This window comes from Cygnus olor, chromosome 6 (assembly GCF_009769625.2).
Source record: "Cygnus olor isolate bCygOlo1 chromosome 6, bCygOlo1.pri.v2, whole genome shotgun sequence".
Classification (NCBI taxonomy): Eukaryota; Metazoa; Chordata; class Aves; order Anseriformes; family Anatidae; genus Cygnus; species Cygnus olor.
This window is the reverse complement of record NC_049174.1, coordinates 9,303,839-9,331,675: the sequence shown is the minus strand read 5'-3', so window position 1 is coordinate 9,331,675 and position 27,837 is coordinate 9,303,839. Positions and strand designations below refer to the sequence as shown.

Sequence of the window (27,837 nt, the reverse complement as noted above, 5' to 3'; positions counted from 1 at the left end):
TGTGGTGTTAGTGGGGTGAGAAAGCTGGAGATGAGCAGGCAGCACAGGAGCAGGTGGGGTGCAGACATAGTTCCTAAAGTCTTTGGGATGGATCCTGAAGCTAGGATCTCTTTGCTTTACCCTGGGTGTCTTTTCCTGCCTTATCTAATGCTCAGGGATCCAGTGGCTGGAGAAGAGATGGATGCCGAGAGGACAACGTGCTCCATCCACCAACACCAGCAACTGTGGGTTCTTGGCTGACGTTATGGTGAGCTTTAATTTGTTTCCTCTCCTAAATCACAGTTTGGGGGTCTCTTAGTGGCTAAAATTTTTTGGTGTAAAAAAAATTTTTTTGGTGTAAAAATACCAGCCGGACCCTCTAGCTGATGAAACCAGACACCTGAAGGATGAATGAAAAATATGTTGTAAGTGAAATAATGCCCTGCCGAGGCTCGTGGCCATGGGCAGCGAGCGAGGATGCCTGCAGCGTGCAGGAGATGCTCTCCTATGGTGTGATCCCAGCATCAGCAGTGTATTTAGCTTAAGTAGTCCTTCTGTGTGTCCAAACGCTTTTAAAGGGTGATGATGTTGGTTTTGTGTGTGTTGTGGGGTCCTTTTTCCCCCCACACCTAGCCTGGGGCATCACAACCAGGTCCGAGCTAGGCACACGTGGACGTGGTGCTTAGGGATGATTTGGTGGTGAACTTGGTGGCATCATGTGAGCACGGAGTTGAGGGTCCTAAGGGTCTTTCCCAACCGAAGTGATCCTGCGATAAGGGTCGGGGGAGGTGTTATTTAAAGGAGGAGGATGCTGCAGGGGGTGTAGGTGTGCAGGGAACAACAGCCAGATCCTCTTTGCTGTCTAACGGCAGGAGATATTTTTACATTATATGACCTAAAATGCTTCACAGAAATGCCAGTTTGGCCTGCGTTCAGCTAGGATGAACACCAAAAAAAGAGAGAAGGAGACCTGATTTTTTTTTTTCCCCCCTAAGAGGCCAGCCCTGGCCAGGCTTCACTGCAGTCATGGGACAGCTGCTGGGATTTTCCTTCTCCACCAAGAGAAGGAACAGGGAGGAGGAAAGGAAATGGTAAGCACTCCCCGGGGGCTGGGAGAGCTTTCCAAAGGCAACAGGACAAACAAACGGGGATTCTTAGCGATGGGGCTGGCTTCTATCCACATGGTTTGGGCTTTTGCAGGGTGGGAAGGGCACCTCTCTGTCGGCGGTACCTGGCGAGAGAGCTGAGAAAAACTTGTTTACGAGAGGGAAATATGGTGTGTCTTCAGCTAAAATTCCTCCTGGGTGCTGAGACGATGCGGAGACGGCTTACAGGTACAGGTCCTGGTAGGTCTGGTGGCATCCCACCCCATCCCATCCTTAACCCTACACCAGGATCGCATCCTGGGGAGACCCCAGCTTTTGCAAAGCAGCAGCCCTTTTTTAATTTAAAAAAAAAAAAAAAAAAAAAAAACTCATCATGTGCTCGCTGCCTGCATTTTCTGCTGGGCTCCGCACGGTGGCACAAGGAAACCTCTCTCCGGAGGAACATCCCCGAGCTCTTTCTCTTTCCTCCAGCGATATTTTGGCCAGGAGAGGAGCAGCACAAGGCTTCTGTAGGTGCTGGATGCTTGCAAGCCAGGCGGGGATGGGGGGACACCCCACAGCCTCTCGGGGGCTTTTAGGATGCTGGGCGCCTCTGCTGGGCATTTTGCAGCTCCCTTTGGAGAGCCCCAGGCTGTAACTTGGAGGCGTGCTGCTGGCACCGTTCCCTTGCCAGCCTGCTCTCCTCCTCGCTGTTATTCCCGTGGTGAAGAGGGGCTGGCTGCTCGGATGGGGGGGGGGGGGAAATCATCATCTGACTGGCCCCAAACCACACAAACACAGCAGCCCTGTGGTTCTGCCTTCCCCTTCGGCTTGCCTCGACGGCTGGAGGAGGAGAAAAGCAGCTGATGCTGCTTCAGTGCTGGAGCCAGCCGGCTGTGTAACCAGAAGCTGCTGATAAGCAGGTGACTTATCAGCCCATCTCCACTTGCAGCATCCTGCCGGGGTGTCACAGGGAGATTTTGCTTCAAAACCCAGCCCAGGGAGAGGCTGATTTTGTGCAGGGCGCCTCCATCACCTTCTGCACCATCTGCGTTAGGGTCAGCACTGCCTGCCCCTCCTGTGCCCAGGCTGACGCCTGCCAGCAGGGCACGGGGAGCCAGCAGCACGTGGAAAAGAGGGCAGAGAGGGCCAAATGGAAACTCATTAGGGAGTGGATCGACCGGCAGCCCTCCCTCGGCAGGGCTGGCGAGGCTCCCGTTGTGTGTCCTTGCTGCGAGCGCTTGTGCAGCGGTGAGCTTTGCGGCTCCATCCCGTCCTTCTCCTCCTCTCTACCCCTGGGATCACGTCCAACAGGGACAGCAGCAGCCTGAGGGCTGGGAGCCAGCACCAGATGATGCCACCCAGCTCGGGAGCAGGTTTGTAATGGATGGAGATGGAGCTGCGGGCATGGGAGCTCCGCTTGTCCCCAGCCCAGCTCCGGGGCTCTGCGTCTTCATTTCCACACCAACCTCTGCCCCATCGTACGCCTGCCCAAACTGTCTCCTGCCAGCCCAAAATCTGGCCAAAATCTTTGTGCCCTTGCTTGGGGTTAATGGCAGAGAACAGGACGCACCTCGGCAGGTCTGGGAGTGCCATGGCACTGTCCCATATTGGAGCGGGTCACAGGAAGGGAACAAAAAAAAAAAAGAAAAGTATTTATTTTCAGCCAGTGTTCAAATAGATTGAGCAACACTCTGAGAACACCCCGTGGTACGAGCACATACCTGCGGTTGGCAGAGCTGGGCTTGGCCAGCACAAGGCACCCCGTGAAGCCTTTGGGGTCCCTGAGGAACCCAAAAACCCTCATAGGAGAGGATTAGGGGAGCGCATCATCTCAGAAATCTTAGTGAAGAGAGGGTTATTCCAGCACAGCCGAGCTGCCCTGCTTCTTCGCAGGTTTTGCCACCTGCATTTGGCTTGCTGGGTAGGTCAGCACTGCATTTATCAGCACCGGGATGTGGCCGAAGGGCCGCACAAAACCTTATCTCATCCCCTATTTCCGTGTGAGCAGGGCGGGTGCCAGGCTGTCCCTCTGGAACAACGAGGGCTTGTTTTTCCCCAGGGGAAAAAGCTGTGATAGGCCACGCCGGGGCCCCGAGGTGCTTTCACTTCTCCTGCTTGCTCCTTCTGAGCCGTCCTGCAGGTAGAGATCCCGAGGCCGGGTTATAAACCCCGCTGTGGAAATGTTCCCAGCACTGCTACGACCCTATTAAATGCTCTGGCAGCCAAGCGCACTTGTTTGTGGGAATTTCCTGGGTATTTTGCCAGCTTATGGGATAAAAGTTGGGGTGACCTCCCAAAGGGTGCCCTCTCCAGGATCCTACATGCTGAATTTGGCAGCAGTGTTTTGTTTTTGGTGACCAGCCCCGTCGCCTCGCTCCCGGTAAGTGTAATCTTATTTTTCGTGGTTATTCCCCAAGGTTTGAGTGTAAAGCTGTGTTATTGCCCAGCATTACATTAAAATCCATCACAGCCCAGAGAATGGCACGCAAAGGCCTGAGGAAGTGGGGTATCATCCCCTCCATCTCTGTTTCAGTGGCACGATCAGATGCCAGACACCAAGTTATCTCTGCCCCGCCGTTATGCGCCACAGCTATCCTCAGCCTGCCTGAGATGTGTCGTGTCTGGGGTTTCAGCTCAGAGAATCTGGGCAAGATCTGATCTCGGCGTTAGATAGCTCTTTCCATGGACTTGCATCTGCGCAGTGGTGGTTTCTGATGCGTAAATAGTGAAAGCAAAATATCGGGGTTTCTGTTTGTAGTTCGGTGCCTAGAAAGCAGGGTCCAAGTGAGCTCCAGGCCAACAGCTTTTGTGCATCCGAAATCCCGTATTCGAGGTAAGGTTTCTGGCTATAAACACATTGAATTCGGCGTGGGGATGTCACTTTTTTTTTTTTCGTGGATCTCAGTCAACCTCCGGGGACTTGCCTCTGGTTTTCTTCAGAAAAAACGAGTCCTCTGCTATCAGCCCTTCCCTTATGTCGTCTCCCCAGCAGCATCTCTCAGTGGGCTGACGGCGGCAGAGGAGACGTGGGGTCTGCTCCTCTGCCTTTTAACGGGGTAAGGAGACCCTTCTGGACTGCAGCAGAGCAGGAACAAGCTCAGTGACGGCAGCCTGTGTCTTCAGACAGCCCGAAGCAAGCTCTCCAGACATGCCCAAACTCCTGCATTACAAACTGCTGCGTTTCCCAGGCTGCTAGCTCTGCAGAGCCCTTTGCCTGAGCGCAGTTCGTTTGCGCCCCTGCTAATTGTCGGAACAGGAACATCCAGTTAGCGTCCCCACCTGGTAAATGGGATCTTCTTTGCATCTCTGTAGGTGCTCAGGGCCCCAGCTGTTCCCAAAGCAACTGGCAAAGCCTGTGGCCACCTCTGAAGCGTTGGGGAGCAAGCAGGCTCCTCCACCCTAAATTTTGTGACCCATTCAAGTTCCTGTGGCCCATTCCCCAAGTATTTCACACCTAAGGTGTGTGATCAGCATTAAAATTGTCGATGAACTCCCCCAGAGCCAGGTTCTGACACCTCGTCACCCAGACGAGAGCAGGATTTGTGCACGCCTGGTGCAGCCTGCTGAGCACAAAACTTGGTTTTCTCCTGCTGTAACAGCACATAAGCCATTAAAATGCCCGTGTCTGAAGTGGCCTTGAGCTCACGTTGATTTGAAAGGGGTTAGGACTGGGTGCAGGACTGGCAGGGGAACATGGGCAACGCAGTGAACTTGGATCATGTTTTGGGGCTTAGACCTCTCTGCAGGCAACGCAGCACTTCTCAGGTCAGGTAGACAACAGGCTTGTAGCATAATTCATCAAAAATCTGGTTAGATCCATATTGGAAAAATCTGGTTAGATAAGAGAAGGGAGAGGTCATGCATCCTACTGCTCCATCACCCAGCTTTGTAATGCTCACATGATTAGGGAAAAACACTCAAAATCCAAATTCCACCCTGTAAATGACACTCCATGAACATCTTTTTCTGATCCTGTGACTGTTGTTTTCTAATTGATAATTAATGTTGAAAGGCCACTTTCTTTAAGCGAGGCTGTTGGGGTCGTCCTGGCAGCATCCAAACAAGCTGTGGTCATGCAGTAAAGTAATTAAACGGTTGTATTAATAGGAAAAAAAAAAATCACTTGTGGGCCACATACAGAAATAGCAGAGGCATATTACACCCCTTCCCTGTCCTTCTTGTTTTGCTCTGGCGTGCTGGGGTTGGAAGATAAGAGGTCTTTGTAGAAGAGCTTGTGCAAATTCCCTCTGCAGCACTTGGGGCAGAAATTTGGAAAATCAAACTTTATTATTCTTTTAAAAATAACCTGTTCTGTCCCTTGGTTTGGCCAGGAAGTGCCCAGAATTACCAGGTGAAAAACAAGGATCAGGAGTGAGAGCATTGGTAGGCTCACTGGGGTGGGATTCACGGTCTGTGGAGATAAGCGAGCGGTATCTCATCCAGTGAGCTTGTCAAAATCTGCTCACGGAGGATGGGTTTGCTTCCAGTTACCAGAAAATACACCGGAGAAGGCCCAGGCCACTTGTGCTCTATTATCAGTTTACAGCTGATTTTATAAATGACGGCCAAGAAATGCAAAGATAACAGCTCACATTAATACCGTGCTTAAAAGAGCAGCCCTGAAGGAATGCTTCTCTTAGAGAACCTACCCCCAAAATGCCATCCCTTTATTATCTGACAAGGTCAAAAATAACAAACTGAGCCCAAACTTTACCCATAGCTTAATTATTAGGAGGGGCTTAGCTCGTAACACTTCCCTCTCCATTTTGCCACCGTGGTCCCCAACATGACCAAACCCAAGGGCTTGAACACATAAAAAAAACAACCTCCTCCTGCCTCGCATTCCCACTCCTAACTCCCACCCCGTGCATGCATGGTTGTCGCAAGCACTGGTGAACTTCATGTCATGCTGTCTGGCCCCATGACACGTGATAGCATCTCTCTGTGTGGTTCCGTTGTTTGGATAGATTTATTTTTTGTACATCAGTTCACAAGATTCAGGAGCCCACGTGAATAATTGTTGGAGGAAGCGATGACAGGGGAACCAGCTGTGGTCAGGCAGATTTAATTTTCTTTCCCATGCAGAAGCTGTGATCGCCGAAAGCCTGCATCTGAACCTCTACAAAACTCAGCAAACTGCCTTGAAAGAGGTAAAAAAAAAAATCCTCCTTTTTTGGCTGGTACGTTGAGTTGGGGTGGGGGAGAGTCTCCCTAAAATAATGTGGTTCCCAAGATTTATGCCAATCTATGGACCTGCCTCCAAGAAGCTGCCCATGTGATGTTTTTCTGGCTAAAACAGCACTTTTCGGGGGTGTGGGCACTTAGGTGTGCTTGTATTTTTGTTTTGTTTTGTTTTATTTTTACATTTTCATTGTGTAGCAGGCCACATGTCAGTGCATCCTTGTCCTTGCATCCCAACGGGTGCAAACCCAAATCTGAGATCCCGTCTGTGCTTGCACTGAAAGGCCTTGGAACAGGGTCTCGTTGTGATGATAATTGGTGTCTATTGACCCACTTTGCTGTTCGGATTCAGTGGGGCTTTCAAATAAGCTTACGTAAGGGCAGCTCGGCTCGCCTCTGCCCCTGCCAAAAAACTAATTGCTTTTGTGGGACCGCGTCTGCGCTGGACATCAGTGCATGGCCTCCAGCGAGGCTCCTGTGGTCCTCCTCTGCAGCTCAGCGTCTCTAACAACTGCTTTTTCTGCACCAAATTCCTCCAGGTAGGGACTCAAAAATCCTCTTCTGGCTCTGTTCATAGAGTTTAGCCTAATCTTTGTTTCAGGAGAGTTGGTGGGGTAGAAAACTCCCTTCAAAAATCCTTCCCTGCTCCCACCCAGCTGAATGTTTCTCCCCTTTGCTCCTGCTGGCTTGCTTTTTGACAAGATACCTGTCAAGGGAAACGAAGTGTGCCTAGCATTGCTCCGATGGAGATAAAGAAAGGGTTTCTTTTAATGTACATGATCGTTGTGCTAAAACACAATGTTTTACCCAGAGAGGGAACAGCAAGTATGATAACAAGACCAGCTTTGCTAATTGGATTATTGCAATTTAAATACATTCCTTCATGTATATGAAGTACTTTGTTTTTCTTTTAATCCTGTCAAACCATCCTTTCTTGATAACTGTAAATGAGGGGAGCACCATGTCCTAATTAAGCTGTTTTTTACAAGTGAAGCTCAGCTTCTCCTGGTCACTGGGAGAGCAGCTGATGAATACAGGAGGCCTGTTTCTGGCATGGTCATGCTGGTGACAGCACCCCAAGGTGCTTTTTGTTCCCCACACAAGGCTGTAGGTGCAGGATGATGGGTTTAAGGGTCGAAATACAGCAAGGAGCAGAGGCTCGGGAATGCAGAGGCGGTGCTGGGGCAGGCTGGCGGGACCTGGTGTGCTGGAGCCGGTTGCTCTGGGTGAGCTGGCACACCAGGGGATGCTCAGCCCCGTGCCAAGCCCCGCAGCTTTCCTGCCTTTTTTTCCCCTGGGGAGGCGTTTAAAGCTCTGTGACGTGGCTGCTTTTGTCACTCAGACTCGCCAGCGTGAGATGGGGAGGAAGCTGGATCTCTCCAAGCTGACCGATGAGGAGGCCAGGCACGTCTGGGAGGTGGTTCGGAGGGACTTCGACCTGCGGAAGAAAGAGGAGGAACGGCTGGAGTGAGTACCCACACCGTGGGGTCTGGCAAATGTCACAGTATTTACTGTGGGAGATTGGCAGTCAGCAATTTAGTGGGTCCTGGGAGCCCATGGGGTCCTATAGAATCTCTGAGAAATAACTGAACCTGTTGTCAGTAGGCTTAAATATGTTGTGTGTGCCACTGTGGGAAAGTTTTAGGGAACCATAGGTTGGAAAAAGAATCGAAAGTCACCAGAACAGCAAATGGATGTATGTTCATACCCTTACAAACAGGGTGTTTGATAGAGATGATTCCTCCACTGGATCACAAGGGAAGGGCGAGGGGCTGAGAGTCATCCTTTGCTAGGGATTTCCCCTAGGATGCTCGCTCTGGAAGAAATCAGCATCGATTTCAGCGGCAGAAGAAGCAAGTAGGTTTGAAAAATCCCCTTTTCATGAGATGCAGGAGCGCCTGGGAGCCTCGCTGGCTTGCTGGTGCAATTAACTGGGAGATTTGATGACAGCTGGTGGGAAAACTGGTTTGCCTGCCGGGGGGGATTGCAGAACACAGCATGGCAGTGGGTGTCCTCGGCTCCTGCAGCTCTGCCCCTCCACAGAGGTGGACAAGGAAGGGAGCATGCCTGTATAAAACAAAATACAGGGAAAAAGGGTTAAAAGTGTCTGTTTCCTTGAGCTGTGTGTCTAGAAGCTGGTTTGTAGGGCTGGCACAGTCTGCAGCATCGTGGGTTTTCTGTTTGGGGCTTTGTTTTTGGTATCCCCATAGAAATTTACTGCTTAACATTAGCACCGTGTTGCTAGCAACGCTGCTAGGACGGTGAGCATCTGAATATCAAAAAGTAGATGCCCAATTGGGTCTTTATACCGATTTTACATGTTCCAGAGTCTTGGTTAATGTAAGCTGGAGCTGCCCCAGCATAACAGTGAATGGTGTGCTGGCAGCAAGCTGGTTTTAAAAATCTCCATGGGGAAAAAGAAAAAGAAATAGAGCTGATCCCTAATCCCGGTGCAAGGATCTGGATGGCAGGAGGGGCACGAGTGGCACCTGGCAATGACTTGGCAGAGCTTTTGTCTTATGTTTTGCCTTCGTTTCTCCATGGCAGAGCCCTGGAGGAAAATTTAGTGATGGTGGAGCCAGCCAGGTACAGCAGAAACCCCATGAAGCCTGCTGCTTGCTCGAGGTGTGTGGCCCAGGCTGATTTCTGCTCTGGAAAAGGCAGCTTCCAACCCTGCCTAGGTGGAAAACAAGCCTTGTAGGACCTTCCCTACAAGTCAAACAGCGTCTCGCAACCATAGCCCCAAAGGCAAACATATTTGGGCTGGTGCAGAGAACAAACAGAGAGCTTTCAGGCAGAGCCTTCGGCCCCTGCTCTGAGCAGGGGGGTGGAAATGTGTGTTTTGGCTGGCCCTGGCTATTGCTGAGGGTCCTTCCTGCATGGGGACCAGCCCTGATAGCCAGCTCTGGTGGCAGAGAGGACATGCTCCCCAAATTGTTCACATTAGCTGGGCTTTCACGGGAGCATCACGAGCATCTCCACCAGCTGCGGCCAGAACCTCACTGCACAGGCATCCTGTCTGATATAAATCTGTGCTGAATTTAGCACCGAGGGACTGGATCAACACCTCTCTTAATTCTCCTTAATCTAAGATTGTAACCTGCTCTGAATCCAGAGCCTGCCGCTTTGCTCGACTCAGCTTATTTAATCCCTGATTTGTCATTAATTAGATTTGCCCTGCAGCTGTTTTCCACAAGCTGTGGGGCTCAGGGTGCTCCCTGGAAAATCATTTCCTGAAATTATCGAGGGTTATGGAGTTTGCCACGTGAGAGGTGGCAGAGCTCTGTGAGATTACATTATATTACTGCCCACCACCTAATGCTTGTCCCTCTGCTTTGGGGCCTTTCTGCAGGGAGCTGAAGTGCAAGATCGACCAGGAAAGCAGCAAGAGGGCGTTCCTGACAAATCAGTCCCACCTCAACGAAACCCACTGCGTCCACTGCCTGCAGCCCTTCAAATTCCTGCTGAACAGCAAGAGGCAGTGCCTGGACTGCCACTTCTACACCTGCAAGAGCTGCAGCCGTTACAACAAGAAGGAGCAGGGCTGGGTCTGCGACCCCTGCCGCCTCTCCAGGTACGGGGAAAAAATCTGTCTGGGGTCACTTGGGTGACGAGGGAATTGGGGTGCTGCAGTTCTCCCAGCCCCGTGGCGATGGGAGGCTGGCTCATCACCCTCTCTCCCCTCTTGGAGCAGGATTGTGAAGATCGGGTCCCTGGAGTGGTACTACGAGCACGTGCGATCCCGATTCAAGAGGTTTGGAAGCGCCAAGGTGCTGCAGTCCCTCTATGGCAGGCTGCAGCCAGGGCAGCGGGACAACTCGGCATTTCTAGGTAAGGGCGAGCGCTGGGGTGATACCACTGAAACCTACGGGTAGGAAGCCTGAGCTCTGTCTCCAGCAAAGATTAATTCTCTCACCTTGCCTTGCATTCCTTGGGCAAGGAATTTGCTTATCAGATGTGCTGGCTGCCCGCAAACAGCCCCCGGGCTTGCTCCGTGGGAGATGTGATAGGTTTTTAGCTCTATGTCGGCGGCGAGGTGAAGCCATGTCTGTCTGGCGTGCACGGCCAGCAGGCACAGAACCCGCCACGGCCACACCAGGCCCTCGGGATTTTTAGGCAAAACGCCTTCCTGCTGGGAGTCTGCTGAGGGCGAGGAGTAAAATGTGTCCTCGCAGGAGACGGGAAGTGACGGCTGTGGGTATACAGCAGTGTGTGTGTCAGCAGGTGGCAGTGATTTTCAGGCTTTTAACCTGTCTCCGGCATCCTCTGCTCTGGCTGTGACTTCTGCCTGCCTGGCAAAAGCAGCCACAGCAACCTCCAGGTCTGAAAAGCAGAGGGTGGATAGAGCCAGCACTCATTTTTCCCAGTGATCTAACGATTTTTACAGGCAGTCTGATGGAGCTCTGGCACAGACAAAGCTGTATCAAAATTAGCGAACTGCCTGTCACAATTTCTGTGCTCTTCTGAGCTCCATGGACCTTCAGGATTTCTGAGACTGGTCTGACAGCGTATAAACACGTGGTGAAAGCTGCTGTTAATGTGCTGTTATTTACTGGATAGCTGCTAGCTGCCATACAAACAGCTGCTGCACTGCTTTGTCCATTTCCTTGAAAAGCTAATGTGGATTTTATTCCCACCATGAGAAGCACCGGAAAAGTCTGCACAAATACCATCAATATGAGCTGATTCAGGCAGTCCAATCGTTTTTCTGTCCAGACCATTCGTGGCAGAGATATCACGAAGAGCATGGAGGATAGAGGCAGCAAACACGAAATTAAAGGGCTGAGAAAAAATTTACACAGTGTGAGAATTCATCAGACCACAAAGCAAGGACAATCCTAGGGAAAACCAACCCTGGTTTGAGGATAACAATGCTTTAGACTTCTTTAAATTGAGAATCTGCCTTCTTTTTCACAAATACGGGTGATTTTTTTTGTCTTTGCTTCGTTAACAAGGCTTGACCCTTGAGGAAGCAAGAACATCCTCGCAGGATGTTGCTTGCAGAAGTATAGCACGGTGCAAGGAGGATGAATTGTTTGCTGTGGCTTCCCCTCCTGCTGCATTCCCAGCCTATGATGTGTTTCATTAGGACTGGGGAAGTGGTGGCAACGAGCTTTTTGATTTTTTTTTTACAAGTTCTGTCTCCGAGTACGTGTTTTGTTCCTTCTAAAGTCTTTTCATGACTGTGCCTTGTGATGGTTAAGGCTGAGAACTCTGGTGAACTGCAGCTCTGAGTCTTGTTCTGTGCAAATGACCTGGAGAAAATGTATTTATTTTTCCCCAATTTTTCTTCTCATTTAGGTCTTCACGACAGAGTTTACAGCCTGCCAGACATAAACAGTAAGTTGAAAAGAGAATTGCAGCATGCAGCTTGCAGTTCAGGAGAGGTTGCTGCTGTCTCCTCCTTTTCCCAGCCTCTGGCTGTGCGCTGCAGAGCTGCTGGGAGTGCCTGGGACAAGGAGGACGTCTCCCCACTGCTCGGCTCCTGCCCTGCAGTGCACCTGGGGCTCCCAAGGGTGGGTTCTGACACAACAGAGATTTTCGGTTACAGCCAGACTTGAAGCTTGCCAGCACTCATCACGATCTCAGTGCGTCTACGTTGTATGCTTAAAGCTGGCTGTATTTGTGGCGAACGCACTGAATTTGTGGGTTTAGGTTGTGTTCATTAGGAGGAAAGGGTTGGTCAACTTTGCCTTTTGATAGGATGAGAGAAATTCCAGTCCCTTCCCATCCTGTGTCCTCTCCCCTTTCACTTGTGCAATGTCTGTGCTCTGGCATAGTGTGCCAAAACCAAATTAACTGAGAGAGGTGTTTCTGGCGTGGACTTCTTCATCCCAGAGAAGCAAGGTATGATGTGGTAGGGACTCTCCTGCCCCAGGTGTAGGGTGCTGAGCTGCCCCTGCACAGCGTGCCACTCTTCTCCCTCCAGGTGAATGCCAGCTCCGTGCCAGCAGCATTGGGGATGACAGCAATGATGAAGACGATGCCCTTCGTGGGGCCGAAGCAGAGTGTTACGGCAGGGTAAGCCTTTCCTTCTGCCACTCCTTCTGCCTCGCTCTGTGCCCTTGACTGCTGCTGACCTGCCGGGGGTGGTGGTGGCTTTCTGTTCCTGCTAGAAAGTGTATCTGTCCTTGCAGTACGCATGAAATCTTTCTTTGAAATGCTGTTAATGTTACATACCTCCTGTTACACACACACTGTTCCAGCCTATGGTTATGTGCTGCACTTCACACCCTCAGTACTTCACTTTTCATCTACCCTTCTGAAGTCTTAGGGGCTTGTCCAAGCCACTCCTGCCCCAAGGCACCCAAAGACCTCGCAGACATGGGGAGATCTCACCCACAGCATCCCTGGCTGAAGGCAGGGAGGTGCTGCAGGACCCGAGAGCAGCTCCTGGACTTCTTTGAGGGGTCAAATTGTTCAGCTTGCCCACTGAGGATTTATAAACTGGGAGAGAGTCTCTCTCTGCCTGTTGATGGCCACAGTCCTGATCCAGAGCTGTGGAAATCAGGAGCCTGCTTTTCCTTGACTCCAGTATAAGCACGTGCTGTCCTGTACACCCGGCTCCTTGCAAACAGCACAATCCCGAGACCCAAATGTTCTCCAGAAAAAGCATGAGCCTCACCTTGGCCTGTGCACAGATTCAGGCAGACTGAGGAGACCAGGATCATTTTCTTCAGGACCAGCTGTGGTTCATGCTGAGTTCTCCTTTCTCACACTTTCCATGTTAAGATGCGCAAGACAAAGCGCCTGCTGTCTGTCCATCCCTTTGATTTCGAACTGGACTCGGAGTACTCTTCCCAGTCTCGCCGCCAGTCTGCGCAGCTTTCTCCAGCACCAATCAGCCCTGATGGCTTCCAGGTACTGGGGGGGTGGTGGGGTTGCTCTTCTGCCTCTCCTCCTCCTCACCACCTCTGCCACCTCCTCGGCCAGCTTTGCAGCTGCTTGGTGGTTCTGAGAGGCAGCGGTGCCGATTCTCCCTAGAGCCTTGCTGTATCCTCTCCCATCCCAAGTCCTTTGCCAAGTTAGGACGGCTGAGTGGAGTGGGATGGTCAGTCAGATGGGATACCAAGAGACTTTCTGCATCTCTCCCTTCAGATCCCTTGGCTGATCTCTGCAGGCAGCTGTTTCCTTGTGTTGTTCTAGGGCTATGGGACACTAATTTCCAGCTAGCTTTTGGAAACAGAACATTCACTAGTCAAGGGACAGAAGAAAAAAAAAAAAAAAAAAAACGAAAAAAAAAAAACAGCCTGCTCTCCCATCATACCTTCTAGTCTGGGGCGGTTTTTCCCACATGGTGGCACTGGGGATGTAGCGTTTGAGTGTCAGCCGCACAAGAAGGGCATAGAAAGGAGCCCGGTGCACCCTGGAGGCAGCCGTGTTATCAGGGCCCCACGCCTGCTGTGCTAGCTCCCGGGCGCCTGACCCCGGGCTGTAATAAATTAAACTCTGCTCCTAGCTAGAACTAAGATGTTCTGAGACACATAACAAAGGCTTTAAAACAGACAAACAAAAAGGCAATCCACACAATTCCACATAAATTGATACGAGTTTGGGGAAAGGAAGTAGATTCATTCTTTCATTATCTAAACCTGCCCTTGTGCTGCAGGATTTAACATCTAGGGAGGGCTGACCTCTGCCAAGATGATCTGAATTCAATTTATCATTTGCAGACTATTTGTGGAGCAGAAGCTCGTTATTATTTTAGTAAGCAAAAGGGCACAGTGTTTTAAAAAAGTGGATCTTGGGGACCAAGGTTTTTCCTGCCTAGCTTCAGGGACTCTATACCTATTTCTCATAAAAATTAACAGTGCCCCCTGGCAGTGATCCTAAGTATTGCTCAGTGTTGAGCAGCAAGGTTAAGAGGCCTTTAAGCTGGATTGTTAAAAACTGGCATTATAAAAGATTAGCCCATGCATGTATTGGAGGACAAAGCCAGGAATTGCTAGGAAAGGGAGAGGAGCCCCCACTAGCAGCAGCCCAACAGCAATCCTTGCCTCTCAGTCCTTCCCAGGTTTCCCCAGCTCGGCTGAAGATGCCCCCCAAGAGCACAGGATGGAGGAAGCAGGTCTGGCAGCGGTCTTCCACCACATCTTGCAAGAACAGGAACAGCACCCAAGCCCTCCAGAGCAGCTCTTCAGCACAGAGGTTCATCTCACCATCAATTCACGGAGAAGGAGCCTGGAAAGAAATACAAAACCTGGTAGGTGTGTGGGGCTGGACTCCTCCTCTCTCCTTCTGGGGAAAGGTGGCTGCAAGAGCAGTTGGACCAAAATGCAAACGGCTTTTTGAACAACGTCAAAGTGACTAAAAGGCTTGAGTGTCAAGACAAAATGTCCATCTGCAAAACTGATTTTTTTTTTTTTTTATTCACTAAAGAATCAGCTGAAGTTATTTGGCTGTAATGGGCTGGTCTTGTTCCCAACAAAATCCTGGTCACTGGCTGCATGGGCAGGCTGTGGGGTCTGTGGTTTATAAATACCCTAGCAAATGAGGGCACAGAATTTGCTTTTTATTACCACTGTCTCCTGCTGTGACAGCAGAGTCAGGAGGACTGAACGCCATCATTTGCATAGGCAGCTGTGGAACATATCATTCTGGGTCTCAAACTGCCTGGCTATATTTTCCAGTGTTTGACTTCCAGAGCACTGGGAAACACTGGATAAACCTTAATCTGTACCATTTAAATCCCCACTCTGAGCCCCTCTGGGCTGTTAAATCAGCAGGGCCCTCAGGCTTGTTAATTCCCTTTTCTGCAATTGTTCTTGTCTCATTTGAAATCCTCCTTTAAAAGGTGTTGGGTCTGCTCTTTTAAATGCTTCCTCCTAGGCTGGTACCCCTGAGATAAATAACTTACCAGCACTTGAATGAAGGAAAGGCTGTGTCCAAACCTGGACTGCCACAAAATCGAAAAGGTACTGTCAGTTTTTGGTTTAGGGCACAGCTGTTTGGGGCATGAGCGGGCAGGGATGATGCTCCTTGTTCGCAGCTCCATCTCAGCAGCTCTACTTGCAACACCAACAAAGGACAGAAAAAGTAACCTGGAGAAGGGACTGGTTATTTGTTTGTCTTAGAGATGGGACTGATGTCCAGGAGTTCGTATAAATCTCTGGGATCTTTGTACTGAAGCCTTCTCTCTCCAAAAGGCAGCCCCTGGGGCGAGCAGCCCCGGTCCCCGTACTCTGCAGACATGGACACCTCTGATGAGGATGTGAATGGAGCCCAGAAGGTCCCTGCCTACCTGCCCCACCACATGAAACGCCGGAGCAGAGCCTCTTCCCAGGAGAACATCAGCCACTCAGGAAACCAGGTATTGAGCAGGCTGCAGAGCCCCTTGTGAGACCACGGCTGTGGCCAAGCCTCTGTTGCCACAAACCACGCTTGTTATCTGCCAGGTGTGGCTCAGAGGCGAAGCAGACCCACAAATAACCACAAAACACACAATAAATTTGCACAAAACCATTGCCCCCTTCTGCAGAGGTGCAGTTTGGCACCGACGCCTGCCAGGTGCGGGCCCAAAAGGGATTGTAGCTCCCTGCATGCTCCGGATCCTTCTCTCTTCAGGATCCAGGGGAGCAAGGAGTGTGGCCATTACACTTTGCCAAGCAGGGTGGTGGGATGGGGGATGACCTAGGAGCTGGCTTGTCCTCTTATCACAGCCAGGTGGCACCAGCGAGATGAAGGCCCAGGGCCCTGCTCTGCCCCCTGTGCTGTGGGGACCTGCGAAGTTGTCCATGACACGCAGAGCACGCCTGGGGCCTGGAGCTGCATTTAGGGCTCGTCCTTCCCTCATGGCGAGGGAGAAGAGTGGTTTCTCTGCCCTGTTAGGTTTACACAGGAGCACTCTGGACCTTTCCCAAGGCCTCCTTCCAGCCTTTCCTCTTCTGCAGCCATGGCTGGGAGAAAGCCAAGTGCTGGCGTTTCCCTTTGTACATGCTATTGTTGCAGTAACAAGCTTGCCTTCAGTGCTGTCAATTCTCCAGTCTGTCCCCGTTAAACTGTGACCTACCTATAGTTTTGCATGTCCCCTTTCTTCAATTAAATGTGCCGGGGCTTTATGATCAGGCCGAGGCTTGGAGATGTAATCAGCCTTGAGATCCTTTTCTTTCACGGTGTGGAGTGTTCCAGCCCTGGCAGGACTGGGTCAGGCCGACCTGCCACGTCTCTCCCCTGAATGAGAATAGGAGAACAGTCTAGAGAAGGGTGTCGAAAGGGCTGTGAGCTTGTGTTTTAATTGTAAATAAGGACCTGCAGTCCTTGACGCCACCTTTGAGAAAGGTCGGTGGTGAGAATGGTAAAGCCTCCCTCAGCCCTCTTCAGCAGCAAAATGCACGTTGGTGCTTGACTACACAGATATACGGGGAAGAAATTTGCTTGTTTCTGCTTACAGGAGTGATTCTGCCATCCTGGACTCTGCTTTTGGCAATGGGTAGGGGGTCTGTAACTGCAGCCATCCTTTATCACCATGCTTCGTGTACCTAAGCAGGGAGAAACCTTTCCTTTCCTTTTCTTTCTCTCAGCATATGTTCAAATTAGTGAATGTGCTCCGTTTTTCAGTCCCCAGTAAATGGAAAAACCTTGGACTGGGTGTCCTTAATGAGACCACGGTACGTTAGGCATGAAATGTGCACAGTGCTTTGCAGTGGGGAAATGGGGCCAAATTCCTACCAGTGCTTCAGATGACTTCCTTCATCGCCTCTGCAAGCCCTTGCTTAAGCGCGGTCCAGTGTGCTCTGTGTTTTGCTCCATCACACCAGTATGAAGGCTGCTGTGGCACCTCGTCACCCTAATGGTTATGAGACATCTTCTAATTCCCAATTCAGCCCCATTTGTTCTTATGCCAACACCGTTCATTAGCTTAAATAGCTCTTCATCCTTCCTGCCCTTTATGCTGCTGATGCGTTTACAGCTAGCAACCGCGTCCCGCAGAGCCTTCCCCTGTCCCAGCAGGAAGAAACCAGGCTCCATGCTGGCCCATTAACTTCGGAACAACACACGTGTTGCTGTCACCGTTGGCCCAGGAGAGGCCAGGTACAAGCCCAAAGAAGAGAGAACATCTTTCAAAACTCGGAGCTAGTTTGCAATGCCACAGCAGGCAGGGAGGAAAATGCAGGTTTCAGTGCTAGATGGCTCCCAACTGGTGGTTCAAGACTGTGCCCTGTAGGGTCCAGAAGCATCTTTATGAACACGAGTTAATCCTGTATCGCATCCCATAGCCTGTTGCTTCAAAGGCAATGTTTTCCTGACAGACACCTTGTTGTCTTTTGAAGGCTTCGAGAGATGGAGAGCACATCTCTTTGTCCTGTGTCACTTCCACCCCACAGATGAAAACCCTCTTTGCTACAACTGCTTTGGGTGCAAGTTCATCAAAATGCATTTGATCTGAAGGTCTCTTTTGCTTTAACTCTGGCGGGAGCATGCTTTTCAGTCCCTAACAGAAGAAACTTAAATTTTCTGGTAACAAAACCAGAGACTGCTCACTAGCCCTACAACTCCAGGAGCTGCAGGTGTTGAAATAAAATCCAAAACAAAAAACAACTCTTAAATCTGATGAGACTTGAAAAGAAGCCCTGAGCTGGGAAAAACTCATTCACACACAAAAACATTCGGTTTCAGCAGAGGCCCAGGTCTTGGTCCTGAACAGGACCAAACCACAAGGAAAAACAACTTTTTTACTGTTTGGGTCTCTCCCCAAAAGCCATTCTGGTGCATTTAAAGGGATCTTAACTCTGGATTTCCAAAGCTCTGATGTCAGTCTTAGGCTCCTTTTCCTCTGATTCCTACAATCTGACTCCTTCATCTTTACCTAAAGCTTCTTTTAGGTGTCTTGGGTCTCTCCCAGATGTCTCCTGGTTAGCTGAGAGGCTGGAGGCAACACTTCTGCTAAAATAACCTGTCTTCACTCTCTGGAAAAAATGCCATTTGCCCTAGCTGATGTCTTGCTTATGGGCTGTGATTTATTTTGGTTTGTTCATTTAAGCTTTTTAACAGAGACCGGTGTTCGGCAGCCTTTGTCATGCAGGGTGGGGGTGCACCTTGTGTTGCACAGTGAGCACCAGGCATAGGAACCAGCCTGGCTTGTGAGGAAGTGTGAAAAAAAGCTCTTCAGCTCCTGTTCTTGTCAACAGCAAGCCCTGCATTATGCTCTGACCTCCCCGAACTGCCGCGGTATGGATAGCGCAGGTAGCACTAGGTGCTCAGTTCACGTTGGTCTCCTCTTCTGAGCTTTATGGTCCATCGCAGACCTCTCATTGTCACCGGAGTGGCACAAGAGTCAGGCCCAACAGTACCAAGAAACCACTTACAGCTGGACTGGATTGCTTCCTGCCTGGAGGCTTAATGCTGCTTGAGGATGCATTCAATCCAGGATGGTAATTACCGTGCTCTGCTCTCCCCAGTGTCAGGTTTTTATATTCATCTTCACTTAAGCAGATGCAATCTCTCCAAGCTGTTGTGAGGATCTAATTAATCAAACACCAGCAAGCACAAAAACTCAGTGACAGGATGGAAATGTTATAAAAACAAAGCAAAGCCCTCGCATCCCTTTGTTGCTGCATTTACTCATTGCATTTACTGCTCGCTCCCTTTTGAATGGGAGGCAGCCACTCAGAGCACGAGTAATGTGGAAGGTGGTGTTTTATCTATGTAAAACGGGCAATATTTTTCATCATTTGTATTTTATTTGTTTTGATCAAAGGAGGAAGACTTGTTTTGGAAGAAAGCAAAACTTCTATTTCTAAAGGAGGAAGAAAAAAAAAGTTTCCTTTTATGTTTGCAGTGATTTAACCACAAAAATTTGTCATGGCTCTTGAGCATAGAAAGCAATTTCTCTTTGATTTCCAGAATTTTGTCTGTCTGACTCCTCTCCTGGTCACTTTTTCATCTGGAAGAGGAAGGAAGGGAGAAAAGAGGGGCAAGAATCTTGATAAATCAAAGCATTGAGAAGTGAGAAAATTTCAAAGCATTTTGGGGAAAACTTTCAGTTTTGCATTTTCTATCTGGAATTTTTTCATGGGAAATTCCTTCTTCCCTTCCTCTTCCTCTCCCAGTGCTGTATTCAGCAGGGGATGGTGGGGTAGTAGCTGCATGAAAAATGTCATAGCAGGGAGTGAAAACTGATGTTGAGTTGAATTTGGGACAGTACAAAAATGATGGGAAGAGAGTTGGCTGTGTCACATCCTGATGCCTCTGGACATCAAGGGACACTCTGGGGTCGGTGGTGAGCATTTATTATAGTTTATTATATTTATTTTAGTGGCTTATGGGGTAAACCCTTCTGCAACCCTCCTTTCCTGCTGTGATTTCTTTGGGGAGCCCGTGGTGGTGGTGCCTTGCTCTTTTTGTTCTGCTGGTTGCATGTGCCTTGGGCTGTGTTCACACCGTCCTAGCAGTGGTGGCGGCTCTGTCCTCTACTCCTTTTCTCTCTTCTTTCCTCTAGATTCATGAGCTCAACAAACGCATGTCTGCAATTGAACGCATGCTGAACCGCTTGGAGGAAAAAATCCTGGTGCACTCTGCCAAGGTAACAGGGCAGAGCTGGGGAGAAAATGTGGATGGTGCCTGTCCCTTCCCCTCCTATCAGCTGGTCCCCATGCAAGCTCCTGCCTTCCCTACCCTTTCTGCACAAGGAAAACAACTGGGTTTTGCTTTGGTTCTCTATTAAATGCTAATTTCAAGAATATTTAGAGTAAGAGAGCAGAGGCAAGAAGGATTTCTGTATCTCCTCTGTGCTGCCCTTGTCGTACTATGCCATCAGTCTCAGAAGAAAGCAGCTAAATTAAGTTAAAGTTGGGCAGCAATGTAGAATCTGTGACAACATAGGCCACTTCACATTGATTTGGGGTTTCTAACTTTAGACTGTGTGCTTCTTCATGTGAACCCATTAGGATGAGGTGCTCTGGCCACGAATGGCTCAGTAGTGATAATTACAGAGAAGTCCCCCAGGCATCTAAAAAACAATACAATTTCTTATTCTCTCTCAAATTCTTAACAGGGACAGACAGACAGTGTTTCTGTCGGTAAATCCGACCAGCAGAGTAGGAGGTGTGCATGTTTGCAGGTGTCACCAGGCTGGCAGAGCTGCAGCCATCAGCAAAACCTCCAAAGCATGGGTTTGATCGCCTAACCAGAACACCTAGAATGGTCTGAGGTCTAGAAAAAATTATATATGGGATTCTTTAAATGCCAAGTGGTTTAACCCCAGGAAAGAAAAGATAGGGGTGAGGGGAACAAAAGTATCCAAGCAGGTAGAAAGGTGCTTCAGGGAGAAGTAAAGCTTTGTTTCCATGTCTGTGGCAGATCAGGGTAGAGGTAATGGGTGTAAGCTGCCGCAGGACAGCTTCGAGTTAACTATTAAGGGAAGCTTTCTAGCAGAAAGGATAGCAGGGCCCTGGAATAGGTTGCCTGGGAGAAAGGTTGCCTGCTGCAGATGCCATTATTCGAGGCTGTTAAGAACAGCTTAGACAAAAGCCATCAGGTATGATGCAAGTAATTGTATTCCCGTCTTCACTCGAGGGACAGTGAGTTCAGTAACTTCCAGAGATCCCTTCTAACTGCTGCGAGTTTAATGGGTTTCTTCTTCGGGTAAAATGAATCGTGTGTAATAACAGGGCTGCGTGGAAATACGCCCTCTACCCTATGGGAAAACGTGCTGCCTGTTTTCTCATTGCAAACCTGAGCACCTAGGGGCTCTGATGCAGTACAGCCAGGCTCCCTAGGGGGATGGTGGTTCGCACGGCTGCTTCTCTTAACCTGGTGGATCTTTGGGTTGTTGTGAAATGCTCCCCATGGGCCCCATATGGTATTTATTCTGAGGAGGACAGCCTAAACTTGCTGTTCTGCTCCCCACCGCCTGTGCCCTGTGAAGGAGGTGGTGGGCAGGCCTGGGGGATGTAGACACAGGGCGCTCCTGATCCGCTTTGGTGCTGGATGCCCGGCTGGTCTTGGTGAGAGTGTCTGGAGCCAGACGCACACCCTTGTCCCCACGGTAGACCCGTGCACTTACACAGGTCCCTTCTGTCCCTTCGCTGCTGTCCTTTCAGTCTCCAGCCCCAGAGCCCCAGCTCGATCCCAACACTGAGGAGCAGGAGCTCAAGAGGAAGCTGCAGGAGCTAGCCAGCAACATCAGTGACAAAGAAGTTTCCTCGGAAGAAGAGGAGCGTGAAGAGAAGACAGGAGTGAAGAAACCAGAGACGAGTTCCTCCAGCGATGACATGGCCAGTGAGGCTCAAAAGGTGATCTGTGCCCTCCTACCTGTGCTGTTCTGGGCTCCACATTTGGTTCCTTCCTCCCTTGCACCATTACAAGGTGCCTCTTGTTTCATCCCACACCTCCCAAATCAAAATTTTGGGTCCCAGTTCCACTCTACTGGGTCAGTGTCATCTGCACTTAGAGCACTGTGCTGCCCCCCATCGCCTCCTGCTGCCAGCAACAGGAGGAGAGACCATTTGGTGCCTCTTAAATTGAAGCCCAGATTCTCTGGATCTGCCCTAAATTCTGCTACTTTTTGCCGGAAAGGCAGCCCTGAAGCAGGGAGGATACCGGCACACTCATCTCAGTGGGCTCAGGTGGGCAACACAGAAGTCACCCAGCTCAGCTCTGAAGCAGAGACCCAGCTGAGTTACAACAGCCAAGTAAAAGCAAACCTGCCAAGGGAAACAAAAATTCAGCTTTTTTGCATCACGGTAACACTTAGAGCAAAAAACATGAAATACCTTTGTGGGACATTGGGTTCGAAATGACTGCAGTGACGTGTAGATGGAGCAGTTTGGGTTAGAGGCTGTGGCAGCATAGATTTTTTTTTTTTAACAGCAACCTTCCTTACACTTTCCTTTTGTTTGTTAGAGGTATTTATGAGGGTGTCTCTTGTTAGAAAACAAAGTGATGATGTGAAAGAAACGTGATCTGCAGTTATCAGACCAGAACTCAGAGTACATTTATCAGTGGTGGGCACGAGTCTTAATTAGCATCAGCACCCTCTGAGTTGAGAGCCAGGTTTAGATTTTGCTTAATTCTGAGTTTTTTTTGTGCAAGTCTCCTGTGTAGTTGGGAAGAAGTATTCTAATGGGGGAAGGCTGCGGTAAAAGCAGGCATTCCTAGGGGAAAACATGAAGCTCGGTGCCGCACAGTGAAGGCACCGTAAAATGATAAAAGTGCCAGCAGGACGGAGCGGGCTGGTTCTCCACAGAGCGGCTTGCCTGGAAATACATGCGGCTGTAAACAAAACTGTTTGTCTTTGTCTCCAGCGCACACATCACCCCAATCTCCTTGGTTTCTAGGGAATTATCAGCCGAGAGAGAGATGATGAGTTTCTTCGGTCTATTTTTACACGTGCTTTCTGACTGATCAAGCGACGGGGCTAATGCAGGCAGCGCTTACAAGCGTTACCGCTGTCAGCGCTCCTTGGGGTGGGAAGAGAGGACACGAGCCCCAAGTTCTGGCCGTGTGGCCATGCAATACTTTTCTTTTTTTGTTATTGACATCCATGCTCAGGCCTGTAAAGCCATGTTAGATCTCACACTTTTCCAGTGCAGCATCAGAACCAGCCATCCTGGGAGGAAAAAGGGTAAGAGAATGTCATGGGTTTTCCCGGAGGAGTAAAGCTGTAAGTCAGAGCTGTTGTCCTCCCCTCCTGTAACACCTTCAGGTGGCCAGATGCTTTGGCAGTCCGACAGCTCCATGGCACTGCTTCCAGGCAAGGAAAGGTCCCTTAGGAACCTTTCTGAAGCCTTCCTACGCCGTGGGGAGCCGGCCCGGCAGCAGCTCTGTGCTAATGGCAGCTCCCCACCCGTGTTTCGAGGTGATTCCCTTTGTCACGCTATCCCCAAAGAAGCATGAGCTGAGATCAAAGCTCTGTTTTAGCCACGCTTCCATCTCTGCTGGAGAGCCCTTCAGGAACAATGCAAGCCCTTTAATTATCTCATCTCCATCTTTCTCCAGCTCCTGAAGGCCTGATACCCCTTTTACCCCCTCTCGCGCTGTTTCGCACACCGTCAGCACACGTTAAAATAATGATAACTTTTTTTTTTTTTCACCCCTTTCTTCTTCCTCCTCCTCTCCCTCCGCTTTGGCTGTGCTGGGCATTCGCAGAGGTCGTCGGCTCAGGCTTTGAGCGAAATCACGGCCGAAGTCCTGAGAGCCATAAACACCACGGAGAAAGCAGTCTGTGAGTCGGTGCATGGAGAGAGCCAGTGCAATGGGCCCTGTGCCCCCCTCGGAGGGCAGCGTCCCAGCCTGGAAGATGGGAAAGAGGTGGCCGAAGCGTACCGTGAGTTGGAAGAAAATGTAAGGTTCCCGAGAGTTTTCTGGGAGCAGGGTGGGAATGCAGAGAACCTCCCAGATTTCTTGTTTAGCCGGCACACTAAGGGATCGGAGAGGTTGCCTTTGTGTTCCCCATATGTGTATGAAGATCCCGTGATCCTCCCATGAAAAATGGGGAGGAGCTGCCAAGGAGAAAGGTGGAAGCAGCGTGAGGGACCCGTGCTCTCGGCCCGTGAGAAAAATGGAGAAAAAAATAGAACTGGAGGAGCTGGATGTGCATTAGCAGTATCAAAGTTTGGGGATTGTTCAGCAAAATGGTGGCCAAAACCCACTTGGTCATCTTATCTCAATGCGTGTGGACAAATTAATGTCTCCTAAATTGCGTTGCTTGGACTCGCATCCTTGCAGTAGCCAAGGAGGAGGTAAGTGGCAGTAAAAGCCATGGTTTTATTAGGGGAGATAGTTGTGCTCCTCTCACCCTCTTATCTAAACAGCAAAGTCAACACGTTGCTTCCCGTAGCGGCCGCGCATCCCTGTTCCACACCCCGTAGCTCACCTTGGTGCCGTGCTGTGCTCCACATGCGTGTGTTTCCCTGCCTGGGCCTGGCATCATTTCTGCATACCTGGAGCAGTTCCTGTGCAAAGCTGCTCAAAACCAAACCCCCAAATCCTGACCTTGCTCCCAAGCAACCCAGCCACACAAACACCCTTAAAAAAGAAGGACCAGATTTGGAGAATCAATTTATCTCCTTCCCAGCTTGCTCCCGTGGGAGGTGGCAGGCCACGCCTGGTCGCAGGTGCCTGCCTCCCCTCTGGGCGCATGGCATGAGGATGCTGATGCTACTCGAGGGGGTCACGGAGTTTTGCTCCTTCTTGTATCCACCTCAAGCCTTTTGCTGCATCACCCGGTTGGTAATTGCTCTCAAAAAGCCTCGGGAAGGGAGGAAATGAGATGAAAAGCCCTGCCGGAACTGAGTGGTGCTGTCAGTGCTGCAAGGCAGGAAGGCAGTTATAAAACAGCGGCAGGAGCTGTTGTGTCTGGGGCTCAAGAGGAGGAAGGTTAAGTTGCAACGTTGTGGATTGTTTTTTTCTTGTGTTTCAGATGTACCTGACTGCTGGGAAGACGTACCAGCTTGAGACGACCCTCGTGGAGCTTGAGGAAGGGGCTCAGCACAGCGGCACGACCGACTCAGAGCTGTCAGAGCTGGAGGACAAAGTGGCCTCGGCAGCCGCTCGGGTGCAGCAGGCAGAGAGCGAGGTGAGGGCAGCCCCAAGAGCTGGTGGCAGCAAATGGAGCTGGCTGGGAGTCTTCCAGGCCCTGCCCGTGGGGGTTTTGTTTATTTTTTTTTCTCTCTTTAAAGATATCGGACATCGAGTCTCGAATTGCGGCTCTGTCTGCGGCAGGGCTGACCGTGAAGTCAGTGGAAAAGGCAAGGAAGAAGAGCGGGCAGGTGAGTGCTGGGAAGGATCGTCCCAGTCCTGAGGGGTCTGTGCTCGCTCCTTCATTGCCACCTTCCCTAGGCACATATTCCTTACACACATATGAAGGGAGGATGGTGTATTTCGGGACTCCTCTGCGCTCCCTCATGCCCTTCCCAGGGGTGGGAAGGGGGAAAGCTCCACGGGATCACTGTGTCACTGCTGAAACACTCGCTCTCTTTCCTCTGAGTCTGTGCACAGTGTGGGACTCCACTCCTGCATTTCCATACTGATTTTTATAATCGTGGGTCATCAGGGTTCCTGACGTGGCACCGTGCTGCCTTTTTTGCTCACCTTAGATCAGTTTAGGCTAAACAGAAGAAGTGAACACGCAGACAAGGCAGGGTGAGGCTGTCCAAAGAGCCAGGCACATGCTGTACTCCATCTCCCACGTCTGCCCAGCCCCTCGGTGCAGATTTTCTCTCTGTGCCAAGCCTAGAGCTTTCAATATATGGGCAGAAAGCGGTGCCATGGCTGCAGCCCATCGCTCTGACAGCTCTCCCTCCTCTGGGCACCCCAAGAGCCCTGTGCTGCTTCTCTGTGCTCAGGCATTCACCTCCCCTCTCGAGGGGGCTTACTTTAAAGTAGTGGAAAGGCAGCCTCTGGGGTACCTCGGTCCCCCCATCCCCTTCCCCACCACTGACATCTCCCCCTCTCTTGCAGGAGATGTCTGGACCACAGTTCCTCAGGAGGAAATTCAACAGCCCCCTCGAAATTAGCGGTAAGAGCGGTGGCCTCAGGGGTGCTCGGACACCCATCCACCAAATTGCTCCATTTGTGGCACCCCGGTGGCCGTGCCACCAAAGTTCTCCAGTGACCTGGAACCTGTCCCAGCAGCTGGGGTGGCAGGGGACAGTTTCATCCTGACTGCTATCAGCAAGGGCTGCTAGGAAATGACTTTTCTGTTTCTCTCTTACCTCGCCTCATGAGCTCACAGGCAGAAAGAATGGTTCTTCTTCCAGATAATGCCAAATAGAAGATGAATGGAGGAAAAAGGGGAAAAGATCATTTAATGCAGAGAAGGAATCTCACTTGCCCACAAGTGCAGGCAATTTAAAGTTCGGTTCCGCAGGCTGAGGCTGGGAGGCGGCGAGGTCCCCTCTGCCCGTGCTGAGGAACAGCCAGCTGCCCTCCTGGTGGAGAAGGGCAGGCAGATAAGGGCAGCGCAGGGGACACATCAGCCCCACGAGGAGATAGAGGGATGCTCGACCAGGCTGGACATCACCAGGCGAGCATAATCCCCTCTGCCTGGGCTGGGCGATGGGACGGCTCTATCTCCCAGCAGGTCAAAGACTCGTAAAGGAGACCCACAAAGGCAGAAACTGGTGGCAGAGGAAGGCAGATGATGACCAGATGCCCTTCCTGGTGTCCCAAATGATTACAAAGCCCTACTCCCAGCCTCACCTCTTCTTTTATCACAGATCCTGACGACTCCTTCGACCGCAACTCCACGTACCGCGGCTCGCTGACGCAGAGGAACCCCAACGGGAAGAGCAGGAGAGCGGAGCGGCTCTTTGCGGTACGTCGTCGGCCACACAGCCCCCCTCAAACCCGCAGGGAGGGACGGGGAGCACACTGGCCTCAGCCCTTGGGGCAGGGGACGAGCTGAGGCTGTGCTGTCATTGCCTTGCAGAAGCCCGTGATGACCCACCTGCCCTGAGGAGAGGGGCACCGTCCTGCCAACAGTACGAGACCTCAGCGCAGAGCCTCGCCGCCTTCCCTCAGCGCTTGCCCTTCCTTCTCCCACTGCCATCTGCCCCTGGAAGCCCAGCCGGGGGGAAGCCAGGACCCCAGCGAGGACCCCAAAAGAAGCAAGGTGTCGGGGTGCAGGAGCGTGGCTGGGTCTTCGTGTGGGGGCACACATCCGTGGGGCTGTGGCTTTGGGCAGGACGCTGCCTTCCTCCTCCTCCTCCTCCTCCTCCCTACCTGCCGGGAGGTTCGGTGCCACTCTCCCCGCGAGGTCACATCAGCAGCGAGCAGAGCACAGGGGCTCCTCATGAGTCTCCCCACTCTGCCCGAAGTTTGCTGATGTCCCTCGGGGGCTGCGATGGCCCCGGGCTCCTGCCAGCAGCACTGGTGACACCCACCCACCCCAAAATCCAGACTGCTTGTTTGCCTCCAGCTGCTGCTTTCTCTGGCTGGAGGCTTCAGAGGAGATTTTTGCTAAAAGCGTTGGCTCAGTACCTGCCGGTCAATGCCCTTTACCTTCACCATGACTTCCCAAGCACGTAACACATAGGTTTGGCTTCAGCAGCCGTAGAGACTCCTAGCAGTCCAGAAACCAGTCCTGCAGTCACCCCAGGGCAGTCTTGTAAGTCTGGAGCCTGGAAACTTTCCCACTCCAGGTGGAACAAAACCAGTTTCCTTTTTTTCAAACAAAAATCCTCGTGGTCTGAAGTTCAAAAGATTGAGCCAAGCCAAGGGCTGTAGGTGGCCCAAGGAGACTTGGGATGGTATTGATTGCTTGTTCAGGCTGTAGTTAACCTGTTACTTGCTGGTTTCCTGCCCTGTCTGCCCGTGTAGAGGTTATATATACGTACACTAAATCATACAATAAAGCCAATTTTGTGTTCAGAACCTGTGATTGCTCGCTGCCCCACAGTGGGATGGGGGAAAGAACAGGGATGGTAAAGTGGGAACTTGTGGGTTGAGGTAATACGGGCAGCAAAAGGGACAAAAAGTGTCCCTGTGTCCTGGCTGCGTCCCCTCCCAGCCCCGTGTGTACCCCCAGCCCCTCGCTGTGGGGGCAGCACGAGGAGCAGAGCAGGCCCTGGCTCTGTGCAAGCGCTGCTCTGCAGCAACTGAACCAGCCGGGTGCTGTCAGCACGGTTTCCATCACAAATCCAAAACA

At 50.9% G+C, this 27,837-nt stretch overlaps 1 protein-coding gene across 6 annotated transcripts; it reads left to right on the top strand.

Moving 5' to 3' along the window:
• Nucleotides 1-177: 177 nt before the first annotated feature.
• Nucleotides 178-27,560, top strand: MLPH (melanophilin). Of its 6 annotated transcripts, XM_040560930.1 has the most exons (18): nt 178-247; nt 6,153-6,217; nt 7,591-7,715; nt 9,601-9,822; nt 9,943-10,079; nt 11,550-11,588; nt 12,178-12,269; nt 12,981-13,109; nt 14,253-14,451; nt 15,395-15,558; nt 19,687-19,770; nt 21,290-21,481; nt 23,337-23,531; nt 24,610-24,765; nt 24,869-24,958; nt 25,650-25,707; nt 26,408-26,505; nt 26,620-27,560. In XM_040560930.1, exons 3-18 carry the CDS (start codon nt 7,606-7,608, stop codon nt 26,644-26,646), a joined length of 1,992 nt encoding a protein of 663 aa, XP_040416864.1. In that variant the 5' UTR covers nt 178-247; nt 6,153-6,217; nt 7,591-7,605; the 3' UTR covers nt 26,647-27,560. The 6 variants fall into 6 exon arrangements, with proteins under 6 accessions (XP_040416864.1, XP_040416868.1, XP_040416862.1 ...); XM_040560928.1 differs by lacking the exon at nt 178-247 and having other exon boundaries at nt 6,065-6,217; XM_040560931.1 differs by lacking the exons at nt 178-247; nt 6,153-6,217 and adding an exon at nt 6,681-6,787.
• Nucleotides 27,561-27,837: the final 277 nt, after the last annotated feature.